This window comes from Tripterygium wilfordii, chromosome 10 (assembly GCF_013401445.1).
Source record: "Tripterygium wilfordii isolate XIE 37 chromosome 10, ASM1340144v1, whole genome shotgun sequence".
NCBI classification, from domain to species: Eukaryota; Viridiplantae; Streptophyta; class Magnoliopsida; order Celastrales; family Celastraceae; genus Tripterygium; species Tripterygium wilfordii.
Window position 1 is genome coordinate 6,432,339 of NC_052241.1, and position 13,800 is coordinate 6,446,138.

General features: G+C 39.6%; 2 protein-coding genes across 2 annotated transcripts; one reads left to right on the top strand and one right to left on the bottom strand.

Annotated features, from left to right (window-relative positions):
- Window positions 1-2,943: 2,943 nt before the first annotated feature.
- On the top strand, window positions 2,944-4,164 carry LOC120007301. Its single transcript, XM_038857502.1, has 3 exons — window positions 2,944-2,988; window positions 3,463-3,639; window positions 3,829-4,164. Exons 1-3 carry the CDS (start codon window positions 2,944-2,946, stop codon window positions 4,162-4,164), a joined length of 558 nt encoding a protein of 185 aa, XP_038713430.1.
- Window positions 4,165-10,218: 6,054 nt separating this feature from the next.
- On the bottom strand, window positions 10,219-12,003 carry LOC120007302. Its single transcript, XM_038857504.1, has one exon. It carries the CDS (start codon window positions 12,001-12,003, stop codon window positions 10,219-10,221), a length of 1,785 nt encoding a protein of 594 aa, XP_038713432.1.
- Between the last annotated feature and the right edge of the window lie 1,797 nt (window positions 12,004-13,800).

Below are 13,800 nucleotides of genomic sequence, written 5' to 3' on the forward strand. Positions count from 1 at the left end.
GGATATTCAACTCAGTACAAATATCCTTCAGCTAGTCCCATTTGACAATGACAGCTGTAGTGTTCTCCTTAATTAAGGACATCTTAATGGCGATAGTGGTTGTGCACGATCATCTAGTTTAGATACTTGAGCATACATAGCCTCATAATCTTTGAGGATGACATCATTCTTCTGAGAAATAATGGCCAAAGTCCTTTGATACAACCTTACTTCATATTGGAGGGTGATAATCCTTTGTTTCAATTTCTCAATGGTCCTCTGCTCCTCTTCCTCAACAGCTATAGAAGACTTTAGCTCACTTCCCAGACTCTAAAGCTTAGCATCAAGCTCTTTACGTTTCTCTTCTTCAGCAATTAATTCTGAAAGATAAGTCCTATTGCTAGGTTAGTCAAAGATGAGGATGGGGAGATATTTTGAAAAATTCAGGAGCCTTCTATGAATAGAGTCAGACAAGTTTGAAGCTAGGAAAGTCTCTTCTATTGCAATCTTCAAATTGTTGAACATTGGTGCTAAGAATCTTCAAAAGCTTCTTTATTGTAGTTATTTTCTCTTTAGAAAGTAGTTCAGGGCCAGCAGAACTTGTAGCCCCAATGTTGTGCTAATTATAGACATATATTTATGCACCCTTTACATGGTATTTTGTTGGTCTTAAAGTGAATTAAGGATTGATATTGCCTAAGAATTGTATATTTACACATTGTAGGTGCGTAGGAGCATATCGGGAAAAAATGAGTCAAATTGCATCGAAATTGAAGAAAACGTAGAAAATGGTAGCAAGCACTTTTGATTGATCGAACCCTTGATCTAATCGATCATCCAGGAAAATGTGACAACTTTCCAGAGAAGATTTTCGATCGATTGGGCACCATATCCAATCGATCGGACCATACCCAGATCACGAATCTGTAATTTCAACTTTCCAAAAATGCCCTAAACTCATGTGTGTCCAACTCAAAATGACACCAATATTTATTATAAACGACATATTGGTTATGGCGGTATAAATAGATAGCTTTTTAGGGTTTTTAGGACTCTTAGACATTCCACACATTCTACCACTTTTGGGGAAGAGAAGTAGAGCTTCGAGGCCACCATTGAAGCTTGGAGAATAGGAGGGTCTACAAGGGAGTTTTTTCTCTCCTCTTTTATCTTGGTTTTTATGGTTGATTTCCATTGCTTGATGGTGTATCTTGACTCTATGAGTGGCTAGATTTCTTTACTAGGGTCTTGATGTAACCAAGCCTTAAAGATTCAATAAACTTGGTTTCCTTATTACTTGATTTCTCTCTCTTATTGATTGTCTATGGGTGTGCTTAATGCTTTTAGATGCTTGATCACCATCTAGATGCTTTGTTGCCTAGATCGAAACCGAAAGGAGATTTCTAGGGTTTGTCTCAAGCCATAGATGACATAGGGTGCATGAACCATAGAATATAGGGGCATGACCTATGCAATCGCTAAATGGTTAATCCAAAAAAACTTAATAGGTCTTTGTCTATTGAATCCGAATGTTAGACATAATAGGGATTAGAGATACAGATACTTACGGTGTGACTAGACATAGAGCATTAGATAGGTTAGGGAGACTGATTGTCATTATTGAGAGAGGAATTAGGGATTAAGGGACTAAGGGAGTTGAATAGGATTGGTGAGGTGAAATTAAGTACCCTAGTGCTTTTCATCCTTGATTACAATTGTGTTAATTGCTTGATTTTTTCTTTAGTTTAGTTAAAAACAAACCAATCACAAATCATTTTCCCCAATTTACATAGTTGTTACTTAGTTTGACATTGATTTCTATTGCCAATACATCCTCGTGAGAACAATAATTTACTCATCTCTTTATTACTTGTGTGATTGATGAGCTTACAATTAAATCCATATCAAGTTTTTGGCGCTGTTGCCAGGGATTGAGCTAATTGATTTTTGTGTCAAATTAGGTTTTCAATTGTGCTAATTGGTTTTTATCTTTCTGTAGAATTTTTTCTCTTGTATGAGCTTGGGAAAGCATACTCTTAACCCGAAATTGCTTGATATTGATTTGAAAATTGAGAGAACACTTTGCAATTGTTGGCAAGTGCAACATAATAATTTTTTGGAAGGCATGGGAGATAACTTGGGAAGGAGGAATATTGTTGACCTCGATGGAGGCTTAAATGCTAATGATGGCAATGGTAATGGTGGAGGTGCTAATGGAAGAAACGGTGGTGAAGAGGTTGAAAACCCTCCTGGGCAATTCGATCCTCGCTCTCTTGAGGATTGCGCTAGTCGTACATGGGACACATCTTTTTCAAGGATCCTTTATCCTCCTATCAATGCCACTAGTTTTGAGATCAAGTCGACTATCATCAACACTACCTCAAACTCGGTGACTTTCTATGGTCTTTCTAATAAAGATACCAATGTCCATCTTCGCTCTTTCTTGCATGTTTGCATAACTTTTGGGACTAACAGAGCTTCAAAGGATGTTATCTTGTTGAGATTATTCCCATTTTCTTCGAGAGACTAAGCAAAGGCGTGGTTGATGTCCTTGCCTCCCAATTCTATCACCACTTGGGATGAGATGGCAGAGCAATTTTTGACAAAATTCTTTCCTCTATCCAAGGTGGTGCAAATTAGACAGATATCATGTCCTTTGCTCAACAAAATCTTGAATCATTTTATGAGGCTTGGGAGCGCTCTAAAGGAATCATTTGAAGTTGCCCAAATCATGATCTTTCGGAGTGGGTGGTGTACCAAGCATTCTATAATGGGTTAAGCAAGCACACTAAGGATACTATTGATGTGGCTTGAAAAGGTTCATTCATGACAAAAAATCAAGATGAGGCACGAAAATTACTTGAAAAAGTGGCCAAGACCACTAACTCTTAGTCCTCGGTGAGGGGGAGCTAAAAGCAAGGGGGAGGTTATAAAGATGATGAAGGTATGTCCACCTTGGCTATTATGGCAAAGAAGATCGATGCATTGACTATGAATCAAGCTCAAGAGGTACATGCTACCCAAAGCAGTCCCTCATATTTTTCTTGTGATTATTGTTGTCGACGCCATCCTATGGAGGAGTGTCTAATTGCATCATCATCAAATTCTAGTGAGCAAGTTAATGCCATTGGTGGAGGCAACTTCAATCAACCCCGCAATAATTCTTATTCAAATTTCTACAATCTGGGATATAGAAATCACCCCAACTTCTCTTGGAGCAATACACAAAATATACAAAATCCTCATCATCTAGTGCAGCCCTATGAGAAGAAGAGGGATATTGATGAGATGTTTTCAAAGCTAGTTGGAGGTCTATATACACTTACAACTCATACCCTCCCAATTTATGACAATGACTGATTAATACATGAGCAAAACCGATGCCACTCTACAAGCTCAAGCAAATATAATGCAAAACTATGGAGCTTCCATCTGGAATCTCGAGCTACAAATGGGGCAAATAGCTAATACTTTGTCGTTTAGAGAAAAGGAACATTGCCAAGCCAACTAGAGATGAATCCAAAAGGGAAGGAGAAAGAGCAATGCATGGTAATCACTCTCCGTACTGGTAAGGTGGAGAAAACTGTTGCTGACCTAGATGCTAAAAAAGCAAAAATTTTGCAAGAAAAGAAGAAGTGCATCAAAATAGGGGAGAAACAAGTTCAATTTTGTCCAGAGAATTTTTTCAACCGATAGGATGTGGTCTCTAATCTATCAGACCAGCTTGATGAAACGTTTACAGAGGCAAAATCCGATCGATCGGACCCCATCCCGATTGATCGACCAGTCCAAGAAAATGTTGAAAAGTGTAGAAATGAGAAAAATATATAGAAATGATATGCTGTAAAGCTAGATTGGCCAGATAGTTCTTTTTCTGCACCTCTAGTCAAGCCTTATGTGCCACCAATTCCATTTCCTCAAAGATTAAAGAGCGCCAAGAAGAATGAGGATCAATTCTCTAAGTTTTTGGAGGCATTTAAGAAGATTCATGTGAACATCCCCTTTGCCAAAGCCTTAGAGCAAATTCCCAGCTATGCCAAATTCCTGAAGGAGATCTTACCCAAGAAACAGAGATTGAAGGAGCATGAAAAGATTCAATTAACTGAAGAGCGTAGTGTCATTGTACAAAGGAAGCTCCCAATTAAGCAAAATGATCCAAAAATTTCACAATCTTGTGCACTATAGGGAACACCTTGATTGAGCAATCCTTATGTGATCTTGGAGCTAGCATCAATTTGAGGTCATTGTCAGTTGCAAAGAAAATTTGAGTGAAAGAGATTAGTCCAACCAGGTGTCATTGCAAATGGTAGATAGATCAATCAAATACCCACTTGGGATAGTGGAGGGTGTTCTAGTGAAGGTAGGTGATCTTATGTTCCCGGTGGATTTTCTTATAATGGATATGGAGGTCAACCCCACTACTCCCATAATCTTGAGAATGCCATTTTTAAGCACAGGAAGAGCTTTAATCGATGTAGAGAAAGGGAAGCTTACTTTGAGGGGTGTGGGAGGTGACCAAATCACTTTTAAGGTATTTGGAACTAGAAGGCAAGAAGAGATTTTTCTCAACAATGCCTCCAAATGGAGCATATTGACATGGTCATCCCCGATACTCTTTTGAAGGAAGCTTATTATATTCCGGTGGAAGTTTTCCTAGGCCAAGATTCCAAAGTGAAGCATGAAATTCCTAATATGACCTCCCAAGCTGAAATTGAAATGAAAAAGTCTCAAGTTGAAGAGCTCAAGGAAGAGAAAAAGGAGAAGAAAAAGAAGAGGAAGAAAATGAAGAAGAGGACGACCAAGAAAATGAAGCAAAATGCATTTCCCAAAGAAGCGGTGGTGATGAAAGCTTGGACTCCTTGCATGGTACCAAGGCCAAAAAATGTCAATCCTAAGACACCATCAAGGGAAGTCTTCACCACAAACCTCAAGGATCCCGGTTGAGTTCAACAAGGGAAGTCGGGCTGGAGACTCTAAACCAAGCGTTTATAGGAGGCAACCCAGGTTGTATTATTCTATCTCTATCTCTTTATTTGTTTGTGGGGTATGAAATATGACTTGACTTTGGCCATTTTTGGTTGTTTAAGATCAAGTTGATTCTAAGTAACACTACTTGAGAAAAGAAGAAAAAAAAAGGAAAAGAAAAAAAAATTGTATCTATGAATAATTGGTCTCTTTCATGAGTTTTCTGCTGAGTGACCGGACCTCTTGCCTAGCAAGCAATGAGTTTCACATAAAAAGATAGGAAATGAATGTTAGAATACCTTGGTGACTAGTTTAACCTCGTAGTCTTTTTGATTCGAGTAATTAGATCCGTTGGGGTGTCTTAACACCTAGTACCCTAAGCCAACTGGTTGGGAGTCATTGGTTGAAAACTCATTACATGGGTCATTTAGAAAGCTTAAGTAGGTTGAGCATTGCACAAGTCACCTTTGAAAAGATAGAGAAAAAGAAAAAGAAAAAAATAATGTGAATAAGAATGAAGTTTAAATAATGCCTTTTGTATATGCTTCTTGATTCTTATTGTTCTTGGAAGACTACATTGCCTTTGTTTGTGTCATTTTGAAGCCAAATATCAAGTGAAATCCATTATGTGCATCAATTTTTGAATTGTTAAGCAAGGTGGATAAGATAAGATTCTTGAAGGAATGCTTTCATTTTATTGGTTTGATTGCCCTAATTCTTGGTTTGTTAGTGTGGATATGGTGCAATTGTGAATCCATTTTATACTTTTGTTGATGACATGAATTTTGGCATTGAAGTTGTATAATGTTTGTGGGTATCATTTTGATAAGCCCGCTCCTGTTGTGACGTTCGTAGGATCTAAAGGTGTAGACGGATTCCACGAAGATAAAAGTTGACCTTTCAACAATTGTAGTAATTTGCCACTACTGGACCTCATGCAAGCAATGAGGGAAGACATCTCAAAGAACAAAGAACAGATGGATACACATTTAGAGTTAATGGCCAATGATAACGCAGCTCTACGCGAAGAGATGTTGCAACTAAAAAACCAAAAAGCCTCTCAGGTTCAGGACCCGGCTTCAGTCCATATTCCACCTTTCCCCCACTTCGAACAAACACCGCCCAAGAACCATTTGAACTACCCATTAAATTCCCAATTCATTCTTGGGACTACCCCTGGAGGATATAACGCCTCTACCTCAAGAGGTAAGGGGCCCGCTACTGTAATTCCCCACCCAAAAATAATTTTAAATCAAATTAATTGTTGAAGTGTTGATTTAAGAATGTTGTGAATCGGATTTTAATTAGAAAAACTAATTAAAATCCAAAGGCATAACTGTAAATAAGTTGCTGGTAATTTTGTAAATGAAACATTCTGTGGGGGCAGACTAGTTACTTGATAGTTGGTAAAGCTGTGAATATAAGTGTCGGTAGGGGCATTTTTGGGAAAGCATATTTGAGTGGCAAATGTGCAGATAAGGCTTGATAAAAATTGTAAATAGTCGTGATAGTGGGGACAATATGGTCTTTATATTATAATTTGTCAAATTAATAAAATGCTAAATTTTCAAAAAAATGGAGAGTTGTCTACTTCTCTCTCCTCTCACACAAACCACCTCCCCCTTACTGGCCAACATCGGAACTCCATCTTCTAGCCACCGTTTTGGAAGGCCAACCTACCAAAAAGTTTCTCCCGACCCCCATGAACATAACCCAACCAACCTTACCTCAAACCGTTGCTCGTAGTCACCGAAATCGAGCTTGGAAGCTCGCGACTATCATGAAGAAAAAACTCCGATCCAGCCAACTCCGATGATGGTTCAACATGCCGTTACTACCATTCACCTCACCGGGTTGAGGAGCACCTAGCGCAGCCAATTTTCATCCAAAACAGCCCCAGGATGCCGGAGATTCGACTTTGCCCGAATGGGGTCCTTTTGGCCCTACTTTGACCCGGTTGAAACTAAACTTTCCGGCAATCCCAAAACTCTATTCTGAGTTGTTTCACTGCTCTGAACGCGTCAGTGATGATTTTGCATCCATACGGACATCTTTGAAGCATCCCGAGAGATACATCACAAATACGCGTATACGTACGATATACGTGGAGCTATAATACGAAACCAAAATATAGTTTTCATTAATTGGAGAATATTATATTAATTGAATGAATGAATATTTTATATGGATTATGGTAATACACAGAGATCATAGTTGGATTATGGGTACGGTGTCCCCAGGTCACGTCACGAGCCTTGCTGATCTGGTACGTACTCTGTTCAAGTAAATCCTCGATATTTATTTTGCTAAGTTATTTTTGGTTATATGTGTGATATATATATGCAAAAGTCCTCGTACATATCGGTCCTGTAGTTGGGGCCGTGGTGGAGGACGAGACTTAATGGATGTTCAGGCATTTGAGACAAGATAGGGATCAGAACTTATGGATGATTCGATAGTGGGGGATAAATATAGTGTTAGAGTGGATAGGATAACGAGGGTCGACGTTGATATATTTTCAGAGTTTTGTATTATGAGAATTTTGGTTGATGAAAGGCAACCTAAAGTGGATAATCTAGGATATGATTGTGTTTGAAATAATGTGATAGTAGAACCATGGAATTTTAAAAAAGATAGAGATACTGATACGGGACTACGAAGAGGATTCGCAATCTCGTATCTAAGATAGAAGAGAAATTACGAACAACTGGGTTGACAAGAAAAGTAACTTGATTTTGTCGAAGAAATCCTCCGGATACAGAACTCACCATCGAATGATTCGACACAAAGTCAAGGATCTAGTGACGAATCGATTCGATACAGAAACACCACGAGTCCACGCTCACTATCTAGCCTAATCGTTGATACAGAAGCACCACAACGATAAAACTAGAGTTTTGGAAGTTTTCACAACCAAGGAAGAGAAAGCCTCTCAATTTTATTAAGTACCAGAATAATAATCTCATACAAACTAGGGCCTTTAAATAGTTGCGAAATAAATCCCCACACATTAGGTTTAGGAAACCCTATTAAAAAGAGAACAAAAATACCAAAATTTGGCTGATTTGGCTCGAGCTACCAAAGTTTGCCTCGAGCTAAGACAAGCAATTCTCACAAGAGCTGCCACTGATGCAAATTTGGCTCGAGCTAAAACAAGCAATTCTCACATGAGCTTCTACTGATGCAAAACTTTGTTATGGATCCGACGTCCACGTCATTCTCTCTGGGTTGGAAGGGACTGGACCTCGAAGTTAGCAACTCCTCCACAACCTCCTCTTCATCTTCTTTGTAAGGAGACAGGTCGGCAACATTAAAAGTAGCGGAAACTCCATACTCGCCCGGCAACTCTATCTTATATGCATTGTCATTGATCTTCGCAAGAACACGAAATGGACTATCAACTCGCGGCTGAAACTTAGCAAACTTGCGATTTGGGAACCGCTCCTTCCTCAAGTGAATCCACACCAAGTCACCTACATTAAAAGAAACAAAATTTCTATACTTGTTAGCACGAGAAGCATATTGGTTAGCTTGTTTAGTCAAGTGCTCACGGACTTGCTCATGAATCCATTTAATTTGAGAAATACGATCAACTGCATCCCCACTAACTTTGTGTGGAGTAGGTATAGGAATCAAATCTAGAGGACCATGGGGGCTTCGTCCATACACTGCTTCAAAAGGACTAACACCTGTTGACTGACTTTTTGACTTATTGTAAGCAAACTCTGCATGGGGCAACATCAAATCCCATTCTTTAATCTTTTTCCCCACCAAACTCCTCAAAAGATTGCCAAGAATACGATTCACAACTTCCGTTTGTCCGTCGGTTTGCTGATGACAAGCCGTACTAAATTGCAGTAGTGTACCAAGCTTTAGCCATAAAGTACGCCAAAAGTGGCTTAAGAACTTCACATCTCTATCGGAAGTGATAGTTTGAGGAATTCCATGAAGCTTCACCACCTCCCGAAAATAAAGATCCGCCACTTGAGTAGCATCATTAGTTTTGCTACACGGAATAAAGTGCGCCATCTTGGACAATCTATCCACAACCACTATAGCGGAATCCTTTCCCCGTTGCGTTCTAGGCAAACCCAACACAAAGTCCATCGTCACATCTTCCCATGGAGAATTAGGAATAGGTAAAGGCGTATATAATCCAGAATTTTGCCCACGCGTCTTAGCCTTGACGCAAGTCACACACCTCTCAACAATACGAACAACATCCTTGATCATCCTAGGCCAAAAGAAAGATTCTTGGACCAAGGCCAACGTTTTGTCTCTTCCAAAGTGACCCGCCAATCCTCCACCATGTGCCTCACGCACAATTTTCTCCCTCAAGGAACAATTGGGTATACACAATTGGTTACCTTTAAATAAGAACCCATCACTCAACAGATAAGGAGGCATAGGACCCTCCGAACAAGCAGCCCAAATAGTTCCAAGATCAACATCGTCCACATAAAAAGTCTTAATATGATCAAATCCAATCAAACGACTTTGGAGACTCATAAGAAGTGCATATCTTCTACTCAATGCATCGGCTACTTGATTCATCTTTCCCGTTTTGTGTTTAAGAACAAAAGAGAAAGATTATAAAAACTCTACCCACTTAGCATGTCTTGAACTCAATTTTTGTTGACTACTCAAATATTTCAATGCCTCATGGTCGGAATACAAAACAAACTCCTGCGGCAACAAGTAACGGCTCCAATGAGACAAAGCGCGCACAATAGCATAGAGCTCCTTGTCATAAGTAGAAAACCGTCTCTTTGCATCACTCAACTTCTCACTAAAGTAAGCTATAGGTCGGCCTTCTTGACTCATAACAGCTCCAATCCCAACTCCGGAGGCATCACAATCAACTTCAAATAATTTTTTGAAATCCGGCAATGCGAGAACGGGGGCTTCGGTCATCTTCTTCTTCACTAACTCAAAACTAGATTGAGCTTCATCATTCCACTTGAAATTTCCTCCCTTCATGCATTCTGTAATAGGTGCCATGATAGTGCTAAAACCCTTGATGAATCTTCTATAGAAAGAAACCATACCATGAAAGCTCCGCACATCATGACTGTTTTTAGGAATAAGCCAAGTTTGGATAGTCTCCACTTTTCCAGAATCCATGCGAATGCCATCACCCGCTACCACATACCCCAAAAAGATCACACGCTTTTGAAAGAAATCACACTTCTTCAAGTTGGCATACAAAAGCTCACGCCTTAACAAATTAAACACTTCACTCAAGTGTGCAACATGCTCCTTTTCAGATTTGGACTAAATCAAGATATCATCAAAATAAACAACAAGAAACTTACCCATGAAAGGTCTAAAGATCTCTTTCATCAATCGCATGAAAGTACTTGGAGCATTGGATAACCTGAATGACATTACTAACCATTCATATAACCCTTGACCGGTTTTGAATGCCGTCTTCCATTCATCCCCTTCTCTCATTCGAATTTGATGGTACCCACTCCGCAAATCAATCTTTGAAAATACACTAGCTCCATAAAGTTGGTCCAACATATCATCCAATCTAGGAATTGGAAAATGGTATTTGATAGTAATTTTGTTGATGGCTCTACTATCGACACACATTCTCCAAGATCCATCCTTCTTTGGTACAAGTAGCGCCGGTACCGCACAAGGACTCATGCTTTCCCTCACAACCCCTTTCGCTAACAACTCTTCAACTTGCCTTTGTAATTCCGCACTTTGGGAGGGATTCATGCGATATGCCGCTTTGTTAGGTAAAGAAGCACCCGGCACAAGATCAATACAATGTTGAATGGATCTCTTGGGTGGTAATCCCGGTGGAATCTCACTAGGAATAACATCAGAAAATTTCTCTAAGATAGGGTGCAACAAAGGATGTGAAGGCATACCATCTCCATCATTCTTCTCACTCCCACGCTCCACCACTACTAAAGCATACAAATTTTGTTCCATTTCGGCTTCCCTCATAATTTGGGAGCCTGTCAAAAATACCCCACCATTCCCCTTTTCGTTTTCTTTTTCAGCATCGGGCTTCATCTTCATTGGTGCTAACACAATTTTTCTTCCATCTTTACTAAAAGAATAAGTATTGCGAAAACCATCATGACTAACCTTTCGATCATATTGCCAAGGTCGCCCCAGTAAAATATGACAAGCATCCATGGGAACGACGTCACACCAAACGGTATCGCTATATGTCTTGCCAATAGAAAATTCCACTAGACACCGCTTCTCCACTCTTGTGCTCTTTCCCTTTTGGAACCATTGAAGATTGTAAGGATGAGGATGGGTCTCGGTTGGTAATCCCAACTTTTGAACCATAGTCAGGGCCACAACATTAGTGCAACTTCCTCCGTCAATGATTACCTTGCACACCTTGCCCTGGGTCGTGCACTTAGTGAAGAAAATACACTCTCGCACCCAACTATCTTCAGTCCCAATGGTTGTTTGCAAACAACGTTGAATTACTAAACTCTCTCCCTCATCCGTATGTAAAATCTCCTCCACTTCAGTTGACTCTTTTACTTCTTCTTCTGAATACTCTACATAAGCCGTCTCCTCCCCCTCTAGGATGGTAATCACTCTTCGATTTGGGCAATCCGTTGCAATATGCCCAAGTCCTTGGCACTTGAAACACTTCTTTCCCTCCGGCTTATTGATAGGCCTTTGGAAAGTCTTCGAGGAATTAGCTTGTTCTCTTGGGACCTCCACCTTTTTAGAATTACTTGGAGGTGTAGTGTTGCTAGAAGAACTCGTAGGTGTTTGATATCCGGGTTTGTGACCCCTTTGTTTTTCTACCTTAATAGCCAACCTCTTCACCTCGGTATATGTCCAATAAGGTAGAAGTACCACCGCATCTGTAATCTCAACCCTCAACCCCCTCAAATACCTCGCAATAGTTTGCTCATCCGGTTCAGATATGTCACACTTGAGCATGAGATGTTCAAATTCCCTTGTAAACTCCGCCACGGACTTCTCCCTTTGTCTCAAGTCATACAGCTGCAAATAATTATTGTGCATGTAATCTTCACTCAAGAACATCTGTTTCATGACACTCTTCATCTTTTCCCATGTCCGGATTCACTCCTTGCCTTGCCTACGTCGATATCTCTTCACATTCTCCCACCAAATTGAGGCATATCCTTTCAATCGGATGGCCACAATTTTTACTTTCTTCTCTTCAGCATATTCTTTGTAGTTAAATATACGCTCCACCGTATGCAACCAATCAAGGAAGGCATCACAATCAAGCCTTCCATCAAATTCAGGAAGCTCAATTTTTACATTATCAAAATCCTTCCGCCTACGGTCATACTCAAAATCAAGATCGGGTTCGTCAAAATCCTCCTCTTCACTAGAAGAATTTTCAAACCCCCTTCGTGGCCCCCTAGGCCGAAACCTAGCCGGTCGCTCCTCATCAAATTGGGGTTGTTGGTTCACTAGTCCCATTGGTCGTGGAACCGGCCCGCGGGCTGTCCTCAACGCGGCCAACTCCCTCCGTAATTCTTCAATCTCAGCTCTCAAGGCAGCTTCGTTATTGCCTTGCGCCTCATGTACATCATTCCTTGGATTAGTGGCTGCATCATCCTTCTTGTCTTCGGCCATGGTTCTTTGTTCTATGCGAACAAGTCTCTTACTATTAGCTTATCTTCTCCACATAAACAACCTGAACAGCTTCGATACCAAGATGATATGGGACTACGAAGAGGATTCGTAATCTCGTATCTAAGATAGAAGAGAAATTACGAACAACTGGGTTGACAAGAAAAGTAACTTGATTTTGTCTAAGAAATCCTCCGGATACAGAACTCACCACCGAATGATTCGACACAAAGTCAAGGATCTAATGACGAATGGATTCGATACAGAAACACCACGAGTCCACGCTCACTATCTAGCCTAATCGTTGATACAGAAGCACCACAACGATAAAACTAGAGTTTTGGAAGTTTTCACAACCAAGGAAGAGAAAGCCTCTCAATTTTATTAAGCACCAGAATAATAATCTAATACAAACTAGGGCCTTTAAATAGTTGCGAAATAAATCCCCACACATTAGGTTTAGGAAACCCTATTAAAAAGAGAACAAAAATACCAAAATTCGTGCTAGCTAAAAAAAAAAGGAAACAAACTCGAAATAAAATAATCGGCTGATTTGGCTCGAGCTATCAAAGTTTTCCTCGAGCTAAGACAAGCAATTCTCACAAGAGCTACTACTGATGCAAATTTGGCTCGAGCTAAAACACGCAATTCTCACATGAGCTTCTACTGATGCAAAACTTTATTATGGATCCGACGTCTGCGTCAGATACCGAATGTAGCCATAAGCCAGTAGTCTCAGGATGAGGAGTTTGTCATGAAATAAGAGATTTAAAATCCCGGATAATATTTGAATAGTTTATTTGATTTATTCATGGTGGTGAGCATTATTATTGCGATAATTGATATTGAGTTAAAAATTTTGCAAGAGTCGGTTGAAATAATGAAAATGTATTCACGTTCCTTAAAATGGATAAAGTTTAATGTCAGATGTTTTTCAAATATATATATATATATACATAAGCTATTGGGGAAATACACCGTATGAAGTGAGTGCGATTGGAACATCTGGTGGTTTGCTTTAACCTGGGATTAATTGGAGGTCTATGTGTTTATGCATTTATTTCGAAACTTGCCACCTTGGAATATGCAATGATTGAATTTTGTTTTGCCTTGGTTCCCTATAAATATCGTTGTTAAGAGAATAATGTTGACATGACGATAAGGTGATATAAGGAAAAAGAAAAGAAAAGAAGGTGTTCCCAATTATTATAATTGCATTTTTAAATGTATTGATTCAAATTAAGTAGATAAATTATT